The following is a 22,724-nucleotide window of genomic DNA, read 5'->3' on the forward strand; positions in this document are numbered from 1 at the left end:
GATATTTATCGGTATACAGTGAAAAGTATTGTTTCTTGCAAACTATACAGACAAAGCATACCATTCACAGAGAAGGAAAGGAGGGGCTGCAGAATGTAGTGTTACAATCATAGCTAGGGCATAGAGAAAGTTCAACTTGATGCGAGGTAGGTCCATTCAAAAGTCTGATAGCAACAGGGAAGAAGCTGTTTTTGAGTCGGTTGGTACGTGTCCTCAGGCTTTTGTATCTTTTTCCCGACGGAAGAAGGTGGAAGAGACCCCAGGGTACCTGGGGTCCTTAATTATGCTGGCTGCTTTTCCAAGGCAGCGGGAAGTGTAGTAGACAGTGTCAATGGGTGGAAGGCTGGTTTGAGTGATGGACTGGGCTTCATTCACGACCCTTTGTAGTTTCTTACCATCTAGGATAGAGCAGGAGTCATACCAAGCTGCGATACAACCAGAAAGAATACTTTCTGTGGTAGATCATCTGTTCTAGGTGTTGATCGGAAGCGGGGGTGTGGGGGGGTGAAAACTTTGGTCATGATACTGGGCAAACTTCCTTATTATTTTTCAAACTGTGCTACAAGATCTTTCACATCCATTGGAAAGGGTTTACAGGTTTAGCATGACCCTCAGACAATGCAGCAGTACTTCAGTACTGCATTGAAGTGTCAGCCCAGGTTATGTCATCATGTCTTTGGAGCATGACGTGAACCATCTATGAGCTAATGCCGATCCCTTGAATTTTGAGTAATTGATGTGATAGAGGATGGTGAAGCTTCAGGGGCTGTCAGTTAAGGGATGGGCATAATCAGGCAATGTTCAGAAGTTTGAAGAAGGCAGTCTTTATAAAAGGCAAGACTGAATGTGGGGCTTAAGCTTGAATTTAAAATTAAACAAACTATCCACCACTGGGTTTAGCATGAGTGAGAAGCCAGAGAGATTGACAGTCAAAACCAATGGTGTTTAGATAATAGTTGAATACAGGTTTGATGTTGTTGACATAGGACTGTAGGAAATTTCATTTAATTCAGGGCTGTTGGCCTGAATAGCACAGAAACAATGCTCGACAATGGTGAAGGCAGGGAGGTAGAAGTTAGGTGCCATTGGCATTCAACTGGAATCTGTTTGTGGATGATGATGCCATGGGACAGTGCACAGGTGATAGGCAGGAAGGGCTGGGGAATTTGCTTTGGAGCACACCAGAGGTGATCAGTGCATAAAAAGAAAAAGACTCAAAAATTAATACACTAGGACAAGAAAGAATGAAGTTGAGATTGGCACCAAAAAAAAAAGGTAGTAACTGGAATTTCTACTTTTTGCAGTGCTGTCCAAGGATGCTATTCCAACCAATACCTGGCCACAACTACATCTGTAGTCCCTAAAGAAAACTCTGATGATGAGCAATTCTGCTCATCACACCAAACCAGGTGCAATTAAGTAAAGAAGCCTCACGTGTCTCAGAACACTTTTGGCTGCCTATTTACTGCAAGTGGGTGCAGCAAGTGTGATTTATTTCCTAAAGTCCAAAAGGGGAGATTTGGAAAAAAATGTTTACAAGAAGTTAATTAGAATGTAACATTCTTGCAGTAGGGAAGGGTATGGGAAGCAAGGGGAGAGAGAGAGAGAGATTATGTTGGGTGGCTCAAGTTGAGGAAATCACTGGCACGCACCTGGATTGACAGATGGCCTGTTTCTGTGCTGTACCATTCTATAATTCAAAGTCTGTATTACTACACAATCAGAAGGCTCACATCTTACAGTAACACTTGTTCTCCTAGGTGCACCACCTCTTGAAGACCTGCAGTTGTTGGCCTTGTGACCCACTTGTGTAATTTAAAACATCTAACTCTATCTCTGTTCCTGTGCGTTCTCCTTGATTGTGCCCAGATAGGCTCATAGTTGGTTCAGTATCTCAGCAGCTGGACAATTTGGGTGTTCAATTTCCCTCCCAGTTGATGTCTTGCTGTTCCAATCAAGCAACCATACTCCTGGATTATTTGCAACCAATTTCAAAAACTTCCATATTAATTGATGTGGTCCCTCAATATCAACTAATTGTTCCTCATCTAACCACAACTTCTGAATAGCCTTTAGCTCTGTGCCTAATTTTCAAGAAGTCCCATATGGAGTTTCTGTAGTTATTTAATTCTCCACTGGCATGCTTCAGGCATTAAACCATAAACAGTAAGAACAGCACATATTACCATTTAATTGACTACACTGTTTACTGGATCCACATGAGAGAAATCCATGAGCCCTTTACTGCTAAATGATAGTACAAGCCAGCCTACCAAAACATCTGTGTTTCAGTTATGATGGCTCGCTAATAAATCAAACACCCATTAAAAAAATGATTTACATAATCTCCTTCTTTAAAATGTAATTTGGCTTAGTTCAGCCTTGATGATGAGATGCATATCTCCACCAGCTCAACTGTGCATCAGGGCATCTTCTCTTTCTTTCTGTCTCAAATTTGTACCAGCACCTTTCTCATTAGCCTTGACTTGAAGCACTTATAGAGACCTATAAGATAATGAAGGGGCTGGATAGGGTAGAGGTGGAGAGATTCTTTCCACTTAGAAAGGAAGCTAGAACTAGAGGGCACAGCCTCAAAATAAAGGGGGGTCAGTTTAGGACAGAGTTGAGGAGGAACTTCTTCGCTCACAGGGTGGTGAATCTCTGGAATTCTCTGCCCACTGAAGTGGTGGAGGCTACCTCATTGAATATGTTTAAATCACGGATAGATGGATTCCTGATCGGTAAGGGAATTAGGGGTTATAGGGATCAGGCGGGTAAGTGGAACTGATCCACTTCAGATCAGCCATGATCTTATTGAATGGCGGGGCAGGCTCGAGGGGCTAGATGGCCTACTCCTGCTCCTATTTCTTATGTTCTTCTGTTGTTCTTCTCATGTTTGCACTGTTTCCTTTCCCTCAAGCTTCTCCTTTGTAGTCTCCAACTATAGCATTTTAACAGGTGGATTTTACCTTGTTAGTGTCTCTGGCTCTCTTTCCAAGTCACTCTGATGTACTGTATTCATTTTTTACTACCATTTTTGGCTGTTTAGTTAATATTAAGTTAAATAATTTGAATAGACTTTTAGATGTCAGATACACACTCAATCTCATAGCACTGAATATTCTCCTTGTTTACCCCACCATAAGTGGACCTTGTGTTTCCTGTGAATCAGAGTGTGATTTTACCTGCCCTTCATTTAGATAAATGTGGCAAGACTAAAAAGACAAACAAAGAACCTTTGCTCCTGTTCTCTGGAATCTATCATGCAATCTCCTTGAAATCAGAAGATGGAATAAGACAGACTCTATCAGGCTGTAAGCTAAGGCAAGAAAACAAAGTTTGTTTAACATTAGATATAGTTTATTTAACATTAAACAAACTGTTCCAGTACATCTACAACACTGGCATCTACCTAGTTTTGTACAGGTATATCTGTCCACAAAAAAGTAGGGCAAATCTGGCCAATTACTGCCCTTTAGTCCACACAATCATCCACAAAGTGGTGGAAGAGGTCTTTGACAGTGCTAGCAAGCAGCACCTATTCAGAAACAATCTATTCACTGATCACTGATGCTCAGTTTGGGCTCTGCCAGGTCACTCCACTCTTGACCCCATTACAGTCTTGGCTCAAACATGGACAAAAGAGTTGAACTGCAGGCCACATTTGACCGAGTATGGCATCAAGGAGCCTGGGCAAAACTGGAGTCAATGGGAATTGGGGGAAAACCTCCCACTGGTTGGAGTCATACCTAGCACAAAAGAAGATGGTTGTGGTTGTTGATGTACCAAGACATCACTGCAGGAATTCCTCAGGGTAATGTCCAAGGCCCAATCATCTTCAGATGCTTCATCAATGACTTCCCCTCCCTCATAAGATCAGAAATGGGGATGTTCACTGATGATTGCACAACATCCAGCACTATTCAGCCTCCTCGGATTCTGAAGCAGTCCGTGTACGTATACAACAAGACTTGGATAACATTCAGACTTGGGCTGATAAGTGGCAATGTAACATTCGCACCACATAAGTGCCAAGCAGTGTCCATCTCCAATAACAGAGAGTCCAACCATTTCTCTTTGACATTCAATGGCATTACCATCGTGGAATCCAACACAATCAACTTCCTAGAGGTTAACATTGACCAGAAACGGAACTGGACCAGCCACATAAATACTGTGGCTAGAAGAGCAGGTCAGAGGTTAGGAATCCTGTAGCAAGTAACTCAGCTTCTGACACCCCACAAGATACAAGTCAGAACTGTGATGGAGTACTCTCCACTTGCTTGGATGATTGCAGCCCCACCAACACTCAAGAAGCTTGATATCATCCAAGACAAAGCAAACAGCTTGATTGGCATGACACCCACCACCTCTACTATCCCTTCCCTCCACCGGTGGTATACAGTAGCAGCAGTGTTTATCAAAGATGCATTGCAGCAAGTTACCAAGGTTCCTTCAAAAGCACCTTCCAAACCCGTGACCTCGGCCACCTAGAAGAATATGGGCTGCAGACACATGGGAACAACACAACCTGCCAGTTCCCCTCCAAACCACACACCACTCTGACTTTGAACTATATTGCTGTTTTTTCACTGTTGCTGGGTTAAACTCCCAAAAGCATTGCTGGTGTATCTACAGCACATGGACTGCAGTGGTTCAAGGAGGTGGCTCACCACCACCTTCTCGAGGGCATTTAGGGATGAGCAATAAAAATGCTGGCCTCATTAACTCCCATGAAAGAATAAAAAATGCAAGTAACTGAACAATCTTCAGTATAAACAGTCATTAGAAACTTTATTATTCCTCTTGATATATCAGAATACCAAAGACACTTCTCCTAAACTGTTTCGCAACATTAAATTGATCCTTGAACTGTTAATGCTTCTTACATGGTGAAATACCACCATGAGGGCTTTGAACAGTCTCTATCATAAGAACATAAGAAATAGGAGCAGGAGTAGGCCATCTAGCCCCTCGAGCCTGCCCCGCCATTCAATAAGATCATGGCTGATCTGACGTGGATCAGTACCACTTACCCGCCTGATCCCCATAACCCTTAATTCCCTTACCGCTCAGGAATCCATCCATCCGCGCTTTAAACATATTCAGCGAGGTAGCCTCCACCACCTCAGTGGGCAGAGAATTCCAGAGATTCACCACCCTCTGGGAGAAGAAGTTCCTCCTCAACTCTGTCTTAAACCGACCCCCCTTTATTTTGAGGCTGTGTCCTCTAGTTTTAACTTCCTTACTAAGTGGAAAGAATCTCTCCGCCTCCACCCTATCCAGCCCCCGCATTATCTTATAAGTCTCCATAAGATCCCCCCTCATCCTTCTAAACTCCAACGAGTACAAACCCAATCTCCTCAGCCTCTCCTCATAATCCAAACCCCTCATCTCCGGTATCAACCTGGTGAACCTTCTCTGCACTCCCTCCAATGCCAATATATCCTTCCTCATATAAGGGGACCAATACTGCACACAGTATTCCAGCTGCGGCCTCACCAATGCCCTGTACAGGTGCATCAAGACATCCCTGCTTTTATATTCTATCCCCTTCGCAATATAGGCCAACATCCCATTTGCCTTCTTGATCACCTGTTGTACCTGCAGACTGGGCTTTTGCGTCTCATGCACAAGGACCCCCAGGTCCCTTTGCACGGTAGCATGTTTTAATTTGTTTCCATTGAGATAGTAATCCCATTTGTTATTATTTCCTCCAAAGTGTATAACCTTGCATTTATCAACGTTATACTCCATTTGCCATATCCTCGCCCACTCACTCAGCCTGTCCAAATCTCTCTGCAGATCTTCTCCGTCCTCCACACGATTCACTTTTCCACTTATCTTTGTGTCGTCTGCAAACTTCATTACCCTACACTCCGTCCCCTCCTCCAGATCATCTATATAAATGGTAAATAGTTGCGGCCCGAGTACCGATCCCTGCGGCACGCCACTAGTTACCTTCCTCCAACCGGAAAAACACCCATTTATTCCGACTCTTTGCTTCCTGTCGGATAGCCAGTCCCCAATCCACTTTAACACACTACCCCCAACTCCGTGTGGAGGAATTTAAATATAAATCAAAAGAGGAATTTCTCCCCCTCTTCTTTTCAATTATATTAGATGATAGGTTGCCAATACATAAGATGTTGGAACTGAACAGAATGGCTTGGTGCACTGACCTCTATCAAATAATGTGAATGGCCAATCTAGTGGATTTCAGTCTAGTGTGTCAGCAATAAAGTCACGGAGACGATAGTTTTTCAGAACAATCTGTGTCTCTGCTTTTCCCTAACGTACAAAAATTAACTGGACTGCAATATACCTTCTATCCAATTAGCAGAAATAGATAGCATTAACCTGTGCACTGAAACAAAAACAGAAAATGCTGGAAAATCTCAGCAGGTCTGACAGCATCCGTGCAGAGAGAATAGAGTCAACGTTTCGAGTCTAGATGACCCTTTGTCAGCATTTTCTGTTTTGTTTCAGATTCCAGCATCTGCAGTATTTTGCCTTTAACCTGTGTACTGTGTGACTAACGTGAAAGAATCCAACTAGAACTAGAACATTTCCAAATGATTTGGCTGATCTCCATCCTGGACAATGTGCTTACCAACAGAGGCACAAGGGAAACTTTTTAAATTAGGACAGTACTGGCACAAATGCATCAGTAGAAGTGGACAATTGTGGTTAATTTAATTGAGCTGCTTGTTCAAGTAATTGTCAAGTTAAATGTAATTTTACTTTGGAAGTGGAACCCATCTCAACATCAAATACTGTGATACTGGCATTTCCAGACACGTACTACAATCAAGAGATAAGCTAAAATTAACAACCCGCTGCAACATTATTAGAATGCTCCTAGACTCCTATGAAAGTAAAATCCTGCCACCGACTTTTAGGGCTCAGATTCAGGATATAAATGAGTCCTGTTTGGCCCCCATGGTTTACGCTGGACTTTGTGACTGGATCTAACTTCCTCGTAGGAATGTGTGCTAAAGAAGTTTTCATTACAATGAAAGTTCAGGCAAACCAACAAATAATATTTTTCAAGAGTGTGTAGTTAGCATGACTTAGAAAATGCGTATAGCAATTCCACAGAGGAAATATATATGCAATGCCTTCCCTTGCGCAGAATTTGCTTTGCTTTCCAGATTTCTTTTGCCACTTTGTATCTAAAGACACTTACTGAGCACAAATTCAGCTCTGCGAACTATACTGTTCTTTGTGATATAAAGTAAAATGGAAACTTGAAATTAAGCAGTGCTGCCTTGTTCATTGTGCTGCTACAGCATTTTGAACATTCCTGTGAGTGTTTCCTCATCAGTTTACAAAAGCCTTGTATATGAAGCACTCCTGGAAGTTGCTTTACATTTTTCTGACAAACTTACTGGTATTGCTGTTAATGCAAAGGGACAGGGGATTGAATATCTAGGGCTCACGAAAACAACATCAGTTTGGTTCGCAGAGACTTCTAGGGTTTACGTTCACTGAAACAGTAAAACGAACTGACAAGCTTCGCAAATTGCTGAAGATCTGAGCATTGATCGTGCTGACAGTCACTGTGCATATATATCAGCATTTTAAAATGAAAAGGAGTTAATGTTGCTCCAGGGTCGCCAATCTGCTGTTAACGACCAACTGGAATATGGTAACTGATGCATAGATAGCACCAAAAACAAAGCACCAAAAGATAAAAGGATAGAGATGGTGGATTGTTAAAACCAAATTCATGCAGACAACCAGTTATTTAAAACATATATAGAAAATCAGCAATGTAAAATGTTTATTTCAGATTTCCAGTTTCACCTTGTTTTTCCATTTGTATAGCAATGTAGAGGAAAGTTGAATGCATTCTGTTTTCTAAGCATTTAGCACATAATTTCCAATATTTATCCATTTGAATGGGAGAGAATATTAAATGTATGGTCATAATAATCACAATCTAATTGAGCTATGATATGTTAACTTTTGCAGAGTGGTTGTCAAAAATAATTTCCACGAAAATGAGAACAAAATTGAGAGGAAGGTAGAAGTGGAGACATAAATCTGCCTCAACATGCAAATATTTTTGAAGATTTATCTAACTGGACAAGTGATGAGCCTAATGAGCAATATAAAGTAAAACAAGAACTTTAACTGAGTAAGTAAATTTAAAGGAACATTATATTCATTAAAAAGGTACAGAGAAAACGATTGCACGTAGTGATGGAGAACAGCTAGAATACAAATTTGAAGGTTATCATCATGCTAATATTATGTATAAATTCTAAGTTTGAAGTGATTGACATTATTTCATTTTGTTTATGAAGGAAAACGTTTTCCAACATTCATGCAGAAGGGGTGACACAGTGGTTAGCACTGCTGCCTCAAAGTGCCAGGGACAAGAGTTTGATTCCCGGGTTGGGACACTGTGCAGAGTCTGCACTTTCTCCCCGTGTCTGCCTGAGTTTCCTCCGGGTACCCCAGTTTCCTCCCACAGTCTGAAAAGTGCATTGGCCATGCCAGAAATTCTCCCTCAGTGTACCCGAACAGGTGCCGGAGTGTGGCGACTGGGGGATTTTCACAGTAACTTCATTGCAGTGTTAAAGTAAGTTTACTTGTGACACTAATAAATGAATAAAGCACAGTACTATTTCTGACACATAAACAAAGCAAGGAAGAACAGAAGGGACTTTGGTCTATCATGTTCAGTTCTTCCTCAGACGATGTACAATTCACTCTGTCATTGACTCCATCCAATCTATCAAATTTCCCAAATAATGATTCCCAAAAACTTCATTCTGTCCCTCAGAAAAGGCAAATCCACCAAACTTCCAGAATATTGGCATCCTAAGTTCCATCAGTTCAGGAAATATTATATTCCACACAGCATTCAGCTACTTCTGCTTAGCACCTAAGGACCAAATACTTTGAGTGGAATTTTATTAATTTTTTTCGAAGTCTTATCTCGGGTGGGGAAAGTGAAGGACAGCCCACCAGCTGCCTTGCCAGGGTTTCCCACCAAATTTTCAAGCACTTTGAAAAGCAAATGGAAGCGGTGGGACCTAAGTCGAGCCCACTCTGACAGCAACTTCGGCACCTGACTAGTCAGGAGGACGATCAGAAAAAATAGTTCTCAAAACCGTTTGAGGACTCTCACTGGTTTCCTGGCTCTCACTGGCTTTCCCGTCCGACAAAAATGGGGGAGGAAAAAAATCCCTTTTTTTTTTGCACCCTTCACCTTGCTTGTATCTTCAACCTATTGAAACATGGAACTGAATTTCCCTCCCATTTAATTATCTGATCTAAAATGATTCTAGCCAACCTACCAGGCACAAGTTTTTGATGCTAAATGCATGCTCAATATTCCTCATGACTCTTGGTGTTCTCTAGACAGTGATACTATCCCTAAAATTGTCAAGTGATAGATTGATCAATGTTGCTGCAAGTTACCATTCTCTTTTTCTTTTGACTCTTCCAATACTCATTTTCTTTCTCCAACTGAATTGTGCTCAATTCCCAAAGCCATTTTTGCTTGTACATTTTTAAAAGGGCATCAGGTTACTTTTGACCTTTCAGGTATGTACAACCACTGAAATTTCTCAGATAAACTCCTACAATTCTATGCAAAGCTTGCAATCCCATGAAGCATTAAAATTTGAAGCTCTGATAAAAAAATAGAAAGTTTTGTGTGAAACCTGAAAAGAGTACCAGCACATAAAGGATGCAATCCAGTTATTATCATAAGAGTCTTCTCTCATTAACCCACATTATTAAAATGCCATGTCTGCAGTACTATATGGTTAATGTAATTTTGATTGAGCTACTAATGTTGCAAGTTAATCTATGTTAACCATATGACACCGCTAAAAAATCTGATCCCTTCTTTACATTTTTTAAATTATTTCCCTACGTTTAAAAAATTATTTCTAACTTTCTTTGAATTATTTTTCTTCCTACAGTTTCCAGCTGCTCGGTCTTTCTGATTTCCAACCTCATCTCTCATCCATACTCAGCATCATGCCGAGTCTTGTTCAACCTGTGTCACATTTGGATTCTCTGCTTGACTCAACTCCATTCAGCCTCTTCTTGACTGAGCAACCAAACCTGGCACCTGCCTGCCCACTCAATCCTGAATGACATCTGGTGTAGCTTCCAGCGTCCCCTCGAGCACTCCCTGGCTGACAACCCCCACTTCAATAAATTAGTTTTTCCGCCCATTTTTGTCCGTACCAGGAAATGAGAAGCCCAGTGGGTGTGAGTTTTTGTCGCCTGTCCCTTTTAGATGTGCTGGGACACAACAAAAAGGAAAATCATAGATGCAGAAAGAAGCCCTTACAGGGTGGAAAGAAAAACTAGAACAGATAAAAAAACAAAGGCACAAGGTAAATGGAAAAGAAAACAAAGTGTGGTGAGTGACACTGGATTTTTATAATGATGGAGGCAGCTAAGATAGAGAGGTCACTTGTGCCTTTATGGTACCAGGAACTATTGAGGAGCTGGTAATTATTGTGTTTTGAGCAGTAGATAAGCTACATACACTATCAATGGTTATCACATTTCTAGGAACCTATTAATTACAATAAAGCATCAGTATTTTGCAGCTAATATTCTTATTTACGTAAAAACAAAACTAGTTTTAGAGTGCAGGTCTGCTTTCTATCTCCCTCCTGCAACATTTTCAGCCGTTTTGTTCCTCCTCTGTAAAACCCTCTTAAACTTAGTTACCTTTTTCCTTATTAACAAAGGTCTCTTCAAGACCTACCTCCACAACCATGCTTCAATTTCCACTAAGTGTCCTACCACTGTAGTATAAGGGCCTGCCGCATATGGGACTGAGTACAGTACCACCCATACAACGGTGTAAGAGATCACATGACATGCACCCAGGGTTAGTCTAGTTTTGGACAGATCCATGTGCAGCAGCAAGCATGGAGACAGCTCCTAGCTTGTATCCCTTTACTGTATACTTGTAAATAATTCTATGAGTCAATAAAGATCTAAGGTTAACCTATGTAAAGACTTAATCAAACCTACCAAACTGTAGCCAACACCATACAACACTGCACAGTAATTATTCTTGACTACATTATGCTTCACAGTTATTTTCTTTTCCTCACTAAGGTGCTAAGAATGTGTATTTTCTTTCTTCTTGTAAACTCAGTAATTTTTGATGGGCCTCCTTTTACTTCTAGCACAAGCTTTGAATCCAATCAGACTAAAGGGTTTCAAGTCCCCATACCATGCCGTTACAACTGTTCATATGAAATGTTTCCGTGCAGACTCAAAGCAGTTTCTATCAATTGCAGTGGGTACAGCACAAAATTAGGAATTTTACTGAGACAGGCTGCAAGAGTAGCTGATGGGGAGGAGTGTAGGTTCACATGTGCACAGTGAAGGTGCAAGCCAAGACTTTCTTAATAGTTAATAGAATGAAATTGGAAGTACGGGAAGAGATCGCGCTCACCCTCAATGCCACTGATTTACTTTTCTTGGAAAAAGAAGCTCTAATCAAAAACTGGCAAGATGTTCATTTAAAGATAACAAGAATTAAATATACTGCATGTATGACTTTTGCAAGAAATGTGACACACTCATCTAGTCATCTTCATATAAAATGGGTTCGGCCTATTGGAAAATGCATGGGAAGACAGATCCAATAGAAATAATTTCCCTTTCACTTTCCAATACCAGCCCTCTTATATGGTGTTTTGTTCTTGCTACCAAAGTATCTATATTTCTACCCTAGACAAGCCTGAAACCTGTTAACAACCCTAGTAATGCAATGTAGCAAAATCAATTCAAGATTTATGAAGCCCAAACTATTTACAGGTGTAAGCTCTGTAATTTATTTAGATCATTGGAATTTGTGATTTCTGAATCCACATTGATTCAGTGAGTAGCACATAAGGCTCCCATTATCAGATTTCAAAGCAAAGTTCGATAGGTAAATCTCATTCTGAAACCACTTGGTTAGTATTATAATCTAACACTTTCATTTCTATACACATTTTAAGTCAGAATAAAATTGGAACTTTTACAATTCTAATGGAAGATGATTTGCTATTCAAAACAATATGATATTGGGACACAGTCAAGTGTAACAGTTTGCTTTCAGGAATTAAGAAGCTATCTGCACAGAAACTCACACCATGGGCCTGATTTTACCATTTTGAGTCTAAGTGCTGAATCCGGGCGTCAAATAGATCAGAGCCTGGAATCCTCTTTCCAGTGCGCCCATACGTGTTTTGCCGGCTCCGGTCCGATTCGCGCTGTGGGTGGGGCTTAGCGCTGCCGGACCGATCAGAGCTCTGAACTGCGCATGTGCAGTTGGAAAAAAAATCCGAAGCAGCGCGCCCGGGCGCGAAAGAAAAAAACAGAGAGAGCGGCTCTCTGGCCCAGATCATCTGGGGGAGGTGGGAGGAGGAGAGGGGGCGGGACCCAGATCACCCTCTGGGAGGGTGGGGGTGGGAGGAGGAGAGGGGGTGTGACGGGTCCATCTGGCTCACCAAGTCAGTTACAATACTACGGTCAGCATCTACTGAACCATTTTGGATACAAAGGATAATGGCATTAGGGTTCTGCATGTAAGCCTTGCTTATGCTAAAAATTATATCCTTGGTGTCGGCAGCCATTCCTGATGTTACAGTACCGATAGCACCAGGAAGATCAACCAGTACCATTCATTATCCTTTGTATCCAAGATGGTTCAGTAGATGCTGAACGCTGTATTGTAACTGACTTGGTGAGCCAGATGGACCCACAAGGCAGAAGGACCATCTTTGTGTTGACCTGCTTAGGAGTGAAAGTAATAGGGCAATTGTTATGGGGGATTTTAACTTGACTAATATTGACTGGAATTGTTATAGCTCTAGCTCGTTAGAGGGGTCAGTTTTTGTTCAAAGCGTGCAGGAAGGTTTTTTGACTCAGTATGTAGACAGGCCAACTAGAGGTGAGGCTATATTGGATCTGGTGCTGGGAAATGAGCCAGACCAGGTGCTAGACTTGGAGGTTGGTGTGCATTTTGGTGATAGTGACCACAATTCGGTTACGTTCACCTTAGTGATGGAAAGGGATAGGCATGAACCTCGGGCCAGTGGTTTTAGCTGGGGGAAGGGTAATTATGAGGCTATTAGGAGAGAATTAGGAAACATAGGTTGGACTAGGAGATTACAGGGACTGGGAACGTCCGACATGTGGAGTTTTTTCAAGGAGCAGCTACTGCGAGTCTGTGATAGGTATGTCCCTGTCAGGCAAGGAGGAATTGGTAGGGCTAGGGAACCGTGGTGCACCAAAAAAGTTTCTTTGTTGGTTAAAAAGAAAAAGGAGGCTTATGTTCGGATGAGACGTGAGCACTCGGGTAGTGCACTAGAAAGCTTTAGATTGGCTAAGAGGGAGTTGAAGAGCGAGCTTAGAAGGGCTAAAAGGGGACATGAGAAGACTTTGGCGGATAGGGTTAAAGAGAATCCTAAGGCGTTCTATAGGTATGTCAAGAACAGAAGGTTGGTTAGGGCAAGTTTAGGGCCAGTTATAGATGGCAGAGGGAAGTTATGTGTGGAACCGGAGGAGATTGGTGAAGCATTGAACCAATATTTCTCTTCGGTGTTCACGCAAGGGGACATGAATATAGCTGAGGAGGACACTGGGTTGCAAGGGAGTAGAATAGACAGTATTACAGTTGATAAGGAGGATGTGCAGGATATTCTGGAGGGTCTGAAAATAGATAAATCCCCTGGTCCGGATGGGATTTATCCAAGGATTCTCTGGGAGGCAAGAGAAGTGATTGCAGAGCCTCTGGCTCTGATCTTCAGGTCGTCGTTGGCCTCTGGTATAGTACCAGAAGATTGGAGGTTAGCGAATGTTGTCCCATTGTTTAAGAAGGGGAACAGAGACTTCCCCGGGAATTATAGACCGGTGAGTCTCACTTCTGTTGTCGGCAAGATGTTGGAAAAAATTATAAGGGATAGGATTTATAGTTATTTGGAGAGTAATGAATTGATAGGTGATAGTCAGCATGGTTTTGTGGCAGGTAGGTCGTGCCTTACTAACCTTATTGAGTTTTTTGAGAAAGTGACCAAGGAGGTGGATGGGGGCAAGGCAGTGGACGTGGTATATATGGATTTTAGTAAGGCGTTTGATAAGGTTCACCATGGTAGGCTTCTGCAGAAAATGCAGATGTATGGGATTGGGGGTGATCTAGGAAATTGGATCAGGAATTGGCTAGCGGATAGGAAACAGAGGGTGGTGGTTGATAGTAAATATTCATCATGGAGTGCGGTTACAAGTGGTGTACCTCAGGGATCTGTTTTGGGGCCACTGCTGTTTGTAATATTTATTAATGATCTGGATGAGGGTATAGTTGGGTGGATTAGCAAATTTGCTGATGACACCAAAGTCGGTGGTGTGGTAGACAGTGAGGAAGGGTGTCGTAGTTTGCAGGAAGACTTAGACAGGTTGCAAAGTTGGGCCGAGAGGTGGCGGATGGAGTTTAATGCGGAGAAGTGTGAGGTAATTCACTTTGGTAGGAATAACAGATGTGTTGAGTATAGGGCTAACGGGAGGACTTTGAATAGTGTGGAGGAGCAGAGGGATCTAGGTGTATGTGTGCATAGATCCCTGAAAGTTGGGAATCAAGTAGATAAGGTTGTTAAGAAGGCATATGGTGTCTTGGCGTTTATTGGTAGGGGGATTGAATTTAGGAGTCGTAGCGTTATGTTGCAACTGTACACAACTCTGGTGCGGCCGCACTTGGAGTACTGTGTGCAGTTCTGGTCCCCACATTACAGGAAGGATGTGGAGGCTTTGGAGAGGGTGCAGAGGAGGTTTACCAGGATGTTGCCTGGTATGGAGGGGAGATCCTATGAGGAGAGGCTGAGGGATTTGGGATTGTTTTCGCTGGAAAGGCGGCGGCTAAGAGGGGATCTTATTGAAACATATAAGATGATTAGAGGTTTAGATAGGGTGGATAGTGATAGCCTTTTTCCTCTGATGGAGAAATCCAGCACGAGGGGGCATGGCTTTAAATTGAGGGGGGGTAGTTATAGAACCGATGTCAGGGGTAGGTTCTTTACCCAGAGGGTGGTGAGGGATTGGAATGCCCTGCCAGCATCAGTAGTAAATGCGCCTAGTTTGGGGGCGTTTAAGAGATCCGTAGATAGGTTCATGGACGAAAAGAAATTGGTTTAGGTTGGAGGGTCACAGTTTTTTTTTAACTGGTCGGTGCAACATCGTGGGCCGAAGGGCCTGTTCTGCGCTGTAATGTTCTATGTTCTAAAGTGGATCTAGCTGAGGAACATACAGCTTATCTTGCTAATGGAAGGATGGTGGAGGGAGACCAGCGATTGAGGTAGGTTGGGGGTGTGCTCTGCCGAGGGGGGCCTGCCTCCCAGAGGGGTCTGATCCGGGGGGGGGGGGGGGGGGGGGGGGGGGGGGTCTGCCGGGGTGGTTAGCGGGGGGTCTGCGAAGGATGGTCGAGGAGGATGGTGACTTCACAAGGGCAGAGAGGGCTTCGGAGGTTCCCCTGCAGAATAGAAATCCGCTTCGGACTTTTATTCTGCAGGTCACTAAAAGCGTGGATCTGGAACGGGCTAGAAGACGGTAAAGTGGGATTTGGCGGTAGGGTTGGGCGTGCGGTTCATTAAGTCAATTTAAATGCATGCTAATGCATTTAAATCATCGGGCTGCCCGATTTGGGCGCGGGCCGGACCCGCACCCGAATTGGGTGTCGGTAAAGCCGCGATCTGCTCGGAATCGGGTGCAGGTCGCGGTATAGGCTCAACGCCCAACTTTACCGTGATTTCGCGCCCGAAAACAGGCGCGAAGTTTTGGTAAAATCGGGCCCTATGTCGCACCTATTCTGGAGTTGAAGCACTTCGCTGGTAGGACATATTAAAGGATCATAAGTGAGAACATTTTCTTCCACAAATATATTGGACAAGACCCAAGTTTCCCATTTAATAAGCCTTCAGATAGTGAAGATAATATTAAGAAGAACAGTATTGTTCTTCAATAAATTACTTTAAGATTTTTGATGAATATAAGCAGAAATATCCAATTCGTATCATAAGATATTGATCGTCATAGCATCACGGCTGCATCAGAACACGTGATTGAAATCTATTGTCCTACCATGCCATCTTTCCTTTTTGAAATCTTATTGTTGTGAAATGTTTTTATTCAATAGACAAATAGTGTCACCCATTTGACTTCATTTTAAACCCATCCTATAATTTTCACTGTTTTGACACAGATTTGATAAAGACAACACAGCGAATGCGGGTCAGCAATATGTTTCCATAAATATCACCTTTAAATGAAAGCTGGAACACCATGATCGGGATCCTCCCGAAAAAAGCCGAAGTGCCCAACAGGAGGGAAAACGGGAGGTTTTCCCACAAACTTTTGGATGTACTTAGTTTTACGAACCTCCGGCACTCTGTGCATCACGGAGAGATTCATGCCGGAAAGTAGGAGGCAGAGCCTCATCCCACTGGAGAAGCTGGCATCAGCGTGCTGACTGGGCCACTGCGTGTGCACCAATCTGTCAATGGGGAGATGGTGCATGAGCACTGTCCCCCACCCTCCCCCCAATCACTGGCTTCCCAACTTCCCAATGTTATCCCCGACCTCCCCCCATCCTCAGGCCAGCGCCCATGGCCAACCCCGATCTCCTCCCCCCCGCCCCCTCTCCTTATTGGCCAACCCCGACATCTTATTCCCCATCTCCCTGCCAGCCCCGATACCCCGATATAGCGATTTCCTTATGGTAATCAGCCCCGCACCTTACATCAGAGAAAAGGGGCCTGGGCTACTCCCGATCAGCTGGACGCCAGTGGCAAGTCCCGCTACAGGTTCCCTGCTGATGTCTCCCGGCCTGCTGCGCTACTCGAGCAGCGCAGCGGGCTGGGAGAATCCTGATCTATGTTTCTTATCTGTGAAACATCAATCTTAACTTTCACATCAAGTGTTTGTCCCACGGTCAGCAACGTTTATGATCACACTTGTAAAACAAAATATCCAGTAATCAAATGCTAAATTAAAAATGTTAAACAAGTGACCTGACCTCAAGGGCTCTGAGAAACTGATCACAAGATGATTATTTTTCTACATTACAACAGTGACCACACTTCAAAAGTACTCCACTGGCTGTAAAGTGCATTTAAATGTCCAGTGGTCATAAACGGCGAAACGTCTTCCTTTTTGATATTTAATTAGGTTTATACTGGTATGTATAAAACAGCAGCTTATGTTTAGTTCTTACGACTCAAATATTGTGGATTTGTGCCAAGGCAGAGTGGTAAAGCCAGCCAGTGGAATGGAAGTTGTTAAATACAATGGGTTCTATGATCATTACCAGTAAAATATTTTATACTAAATGTGGCCAAGCCTGGGGAAAATAGTCAAGTCCAAACCAGCTGTCTGGCTTTGCTTTATTTAGGATGTGAGAACAGTTTCGTTGCTTCCTACTCACAAGAAATTGGTAGTTCATGCTGTAAGGATTGCATTACAGAATATTTAGAAATTGAACACAAAATCTTTTGTTTTTCACCCTCTTCCTCTATTTTCAAATTTTTACTCCCCTTCAATGCCCATTCACATTATCTTTGGCTGGGATACAGAACCAAAAATACTGCACTTCTGGACACCCATAATATCATTACACTTGATTGTCAAAGCCTTGACATAATCTTTTACTTTTCCTCCAATATTGCCCTCTCCCTACAAAGCAACACCTGGGGCAGGATTCACCACTCAACCAGCCCACTATTGGCAGGCAGTGGGATTGGTCTTGTTGCTGTCAATGGGGTTTCCCACTGAATGCACCCCTCACTGCCATGAAGACTGCAGTGGGGTGCGCCTTTGGCAGAATAGGAGGATCCCGCTGGCATCAACAGCTGGAAAGTTCCAGCCCTGATCAGAGTTGGAACTCGGTGGAGTGGCAACTCAAATGTGCACTATACGATTTGCAGATATGATAGTGAGTTTTATGGGGCGCCTGGACAAATACATGAATAGGATGGGAATAGAGGGATATGGTCCCCGGAAGGGTAGGGGGTTTTAGTTCAGTCAGGCAGCATGGTCAGTGCAGGCTTGGAGGGCCAAAGGGCCTGTTCCTGTGCTGTAATTTTCTTTGTTCTTTATACTGCGTGTTAATATTAAAACAAGCTATTCTCTAAAACTACTTCAGATGGTCATAATTTTGGTTAAGAATATGCAACTGAAAAGCAGCCTGTTTGATTTGTTTCCTTTGTGTGATACGTCAAGCACAAAACATACTAAAACTGAAATTTTGAAAGAGCATGAGGATAACACAATGAAAGGAGTACATTAATGAACTATCTTGTTCTCCCTCCCATTTCCCAGATTTGAGGTGGAGATGCCGGCGTTGCCGGCTATTTCCCGGATAGTTAGCTCTCTATCTTAGCCAGGTTAAGGAAGACATTGGCCTGAATTTTCCAGCAGTTCATGCCCTGCCACCGCTGCAAGCGAGGACAGAGAACTTGGCACTCAGCCAAATCTCCAAATCACTACAGCGGATCAGAAAATCCCGCTGGCGTGAACAGCTGGAAAGGTTCGCCGATTAAATGGAATGAATCTGCTTCTTGGGGGGGGGGGGGGCAATATGGAAAATCATTAGGAGATTCCAATTTGTACAATTCAAGACATTGGTAGGAGTTTGTAAACAGATCTAGTATCCCCAACCTCTTGCTGAAATTTTTGAATAGCAATATAATTAGAACATAATTCCCGATCTAGTGTGAAGATAGTAAGTGAAAGTAACTCTCTCAAACATGCGTTGTTATCTATTGTGTTCAGTAGTAAAATATCTGTTGAAACTGCTTCATTTCAGAATTTCACGGGCTTAATCCCAGAATCACAAAAGTTTCAAAGGCAAAACAGTTTAATTATTAACTTGGTTCTTTAATCATGTGGCGCAGCAGAAACAATTATAGGCAGCAACTTGTTATATCTAATTATTGAATTCAAGTCTTATTGGCGGCCAGCCCAGCATCGAAATAATAGTAGTTAGCATGCCTATCATATGTTTAGATGAGTTTAGGTGTCAAGAAGCCATTTTTTTTCTATTTGCCCCCTATAACTTTGCATAGAGTTGGTTGCCTTTTGTATTTTAATTCTAACTTCTAGCCCCAAACTAGACACCTGATCTGGCTAAATCTTGAAAAAGGTCTGGTTTCCTTGCCCATGTCAATATTGTGAAGGTGAAGCACCAGCTATAACATTTTAACCTTCATTTAAAAAAGTTTTCACAAAGCCAATCTCTCTCAACTTTACAGCAGTACGTATCCTGGATGCTAATCAACCTGAATCTGGGTTCTTTTAGAATGAACTTCAATACTTAGCTGTAGATTGGCTCATTCGCCAGAAGACATTTACCCTCATCAACTACACCGGACAAAAATGCAGTCCGGGTTATCATTATCAGTTGTTCCCCAAGTGAAGATTGTACAATTGTCTGGAATGCTCTCCATGCTTTATTTATTCTGCCTATCCTTTAATTGTACTGAAATGGTAATTGAATAGGGAACTAAACATGCTTCATGTTTTAAAATAAAATATTACAACCTTCCAGGAAAATTGCAGTGTGTTCATCTTACTGTTGTTTCCCAGTAATTAGTCCCAGTGGATGAACAATTGCCAGTACTTGAACTGAATTGGTTAAATATCATGTTTGAATACAAATAAATCATCTGATTCCATCATATTAAGGCAACCAGTATATGTAATGAAAGGGAAACCTTTTTGCAGGATTACACTTTGAAATTTAAATCACTGTACTTTCTTCTTTCAGTAAAATTATTTTTAAGTGGGTAGTACAATTATTTAATTTTTCCTTTTGAAGATTGCCGGAATCTCCTGTGCAGATACAAGATTGACACTTTTGCTTCCTAATGCTTTAGTCAAGCTGGTTTTTTCCATGTTAATTCAACCCCATGCACAGCTGACCTGAACTCTCACTTTTGGCTTACAGGGAGCAGTCTGCTGTCTTTCACACATGTACAGTGGAGATACTGCACTGGGCATTATGTTATCTTCTCACTGATCACGAACACAGTCGGCAGGATAGAAATGACTTGCGAGTGCACTGTATGCTCTCACATTAGAAATGTATCCACTTTATTTTAAAACGTAGACTGGCCTGGGACTGACAGCTGTCCCAGCAAAAGGCTTTTACACTTGAGTTGAGCCCACACACAAAGCATACTCAGACCTGCCAGCTTAGTTTAATACATCCAAGTACAGACCCTTTGAAGGACAGAGATTTAGAAACAGAAAGGGAATGGTTCGCAACAAAGGAGGAAACCCCAAAGGATTAATTTGTCTTCATAACTCATATCAGCAAGCATGCTGATGGTCAAATAAATCATGTTAATATGATTCCATTTTTAACCTTGCTTTTCTTGTAACGTAAACATTAAAATATTAAATACTCCAGTGTCTCTGAAAACAAAGAACTGCTTATTTTAAATATGCAGACTGTAACCAGATGTATGCCAATTTTATCATATGTATTTTACACATCACATCATGTGAAAGAACCATACTTTTTTCACCCAGGAAATAACTATTATATTGTTATGTTAAACTGGACACTAAAACCCAAAAGCAACATCCAGTTAATTATAAAAGTGACCTACCATGATATTCTTGACCAGGCACATAATATCCTGGGTTTCCCACAATATGAAGTGACATCAACACCTCTCCCTGTTCTCCATCGCCCTCCAGCTCTCCATGGTGGGTACAAAGGAAAAAGAATGGGGCAAACCTTGGGTAAAACCCCACAGATCCATACACCGAATCTGGCAAGAATATTCCAACCAGAAACAGCAAAGTCCAAGATTTAAAGCATCGTTGTTTATCCATATCTCCGTTCTCTTCGTATTCCGTTCTGCTGGGAACCCGGTTCTTGTGAATGAGAGTTTTTTTTTGCTGTATTAAAGAGATTACAAGTTTAATGTCAGGGAGCTTCTGTTGGGAAAGTCATAAGCCAGGAACTGTAGGAACTGCCAGCTGTCAGCTGTTTCTACTGCATTCTAATACATCAGCTTCATAAGCTGCAATACAGCTTTCGAACACGTCTTCTTCAGAGCATATTGTATTCCACTTTCCAGCCCCCTCCCACGTGCCTCAAGGCGCGTCTTTTTTTGTTAACTTTGTTTTAGGAGGCAAACGCCTTCCCTTCAGTTAGAACACTGACTAAAACTGGAAGCTGATCAGGCATAAGATTCAGTCACTGGAAATAATTTATTTCCCCTGCCGTTTTTACTGGAGTGCTGGAAAACTCCACCTTCTCAGATTAACATCAGACAGAGGAAGCCATTCCTCACTCATTCTCTCTGACTGTCCAAAGCTAGAAATCTCTTATTTACGCCTTGTCTTGTTACTAAATAGACAAATGGTTAAATCTGAAGAGCAAACACCAAGCATTGTTAGTCCAATGGCATATACACTGAGAGGCAGCTTAAATGCTGTTTCAGTTCTAAAGTGCTGACCACCAAAGACCTTTATTAACGTAATTAATGGTTTAATTTCACTTTTGTAAAAAGTCTGCTTGACGCACAATGGTCAAAAAGCTCTTGAAAATCAGGATTTGCACCGGGCACTTAAAACAAATTAAACTATTAACTGTGGTAGCGATTGTGTAAATTTAAAAAATGTTAACTTCCCTTGTTCTTAGATCTTTTTTAGATTGAATACTGAACTGCCAAAATAATCATATGATATTCAAATATTAACCCTTCCTGCACCATTACAGAAGCAGTACAATTATATAAAATTGCTGTGTTATTACCTATATAAAGACCTGGAATTCAAGTTCTAACTTCTGTCTCAGCATTAGCTCAGGATATCAAATAAAATAACCAGTGGATACCAAGCATTAGGAAAGGAATTCTCTGTTGATTCAGCCAGCATAATATTTTGGATGATCACATAAGGTAATAAATTAAAACATTAAAGCTCCATATAGACACATCCAGTGGATTACAAGCCATATGGCAGCTCAAATTAAACAACTTAATGTGTTTCTAATAAAACATTAGGCCCACCTTATTTAGTTTTGAGAGAGCTAGGTTTAGCATAAGTACCTGATGAGGAAAAGTTTACATTTTTGCAATTCATGAACTCAAAACAGCACCCTGAAACAAAAGTCGACAAATGGTTTTGAAGTTCAGCTACTCTGACACATTCCACTGGGGGTTGAGGGGGTGGTTAATGTTATGCTAATTATTAATGCCATGTCAACAGAACTTTAACCTCACAGCAAATAAGTTTACACAAGTACCAGTACACATTTCATAGTCAACTATTTAGCATGGCTGAATTAGTCATAACGGCTTCATTAAAAGAGATTTCTGTTAATTAGTATCATAACTTCTAGGCTGGAGAGACAGCTCCTACATACAAGGTAGTTCACTTCATATTACCTGTAGAATAAATAGACAACTGGAAAAGTACCTGTAGAGTTGTTTGCAATTTTATTTTTTGTAATACAGACTAACTAAGAGAAAATCAGACTGCTCTTTGTTTGAATGCTTTCTCCAGTCCACCTAACAAATTCAAAGATATTTAACCATTTCATTGGCCTGACATTTCCTTCCTCCTGCGCTGTGGATGGTTCTAAATGAGGCTCATCAACAATGTGTTGTATTTGTTTCATGATATTACCTTACAGATGCTGCAGAATGTGAAGACCAATTAACTGAACGTTTATATTAACT

The 22,724-nt window shown here is 41.9% G+C and overlaps 1 protein-coding gene across 3 annotated transcripts in view; it reads right to left on the reverse strand.

The window, feature by feature from the left end:
- Positions 1-22,177, reverse strand: part of reln (reelin) — a 343,770-nt gene extending 321,593 nt beyond the window's left edge. For 2 of the 3 annotated variants that reach the window (XM_078235652.1, XM_078235651.1), the window contains exons 1-2: positions 22,053-22,164; positions 20,640-20,934 (exon numbers count right to left, since the gene is read on the reverse strand). In XM_078235652.1, coding sequence (XP_078091778.1) covers positions 20,640-20,934; positions 22,053-22,085 — 328 coding nt within the window. In that variant the 5' untranslated portion in view covers positions 22,086-22,164. Of the gene's footprint in view, positions 1-20,639; positions 20,935-22,052 lie in introns of all 3 variants that reach the window. The other variant, XM_078235653.1, reaches the window with a different exon arrangement.
- Between the last annotated feature and the right edge of the window lie 547 nt (positions 22,178-22,724).

The sequence above is a fragment of the Mustelus asterias genome, chromosome 19 (genome assembly GCF_964213995.1).
Source record: "Mustelus asterias chromosome 19, sMusAst1.hap1.1, whole genome shotgun sequence".
In the NCBI taxonomy this organism is placed as follows: domain Eukaryota; kingdom Metazoa; phylum Chordata; class Chondrichthyes; order Carcharhiniformes; family Triakidae; genus Mustelus; species Mustelus asterias.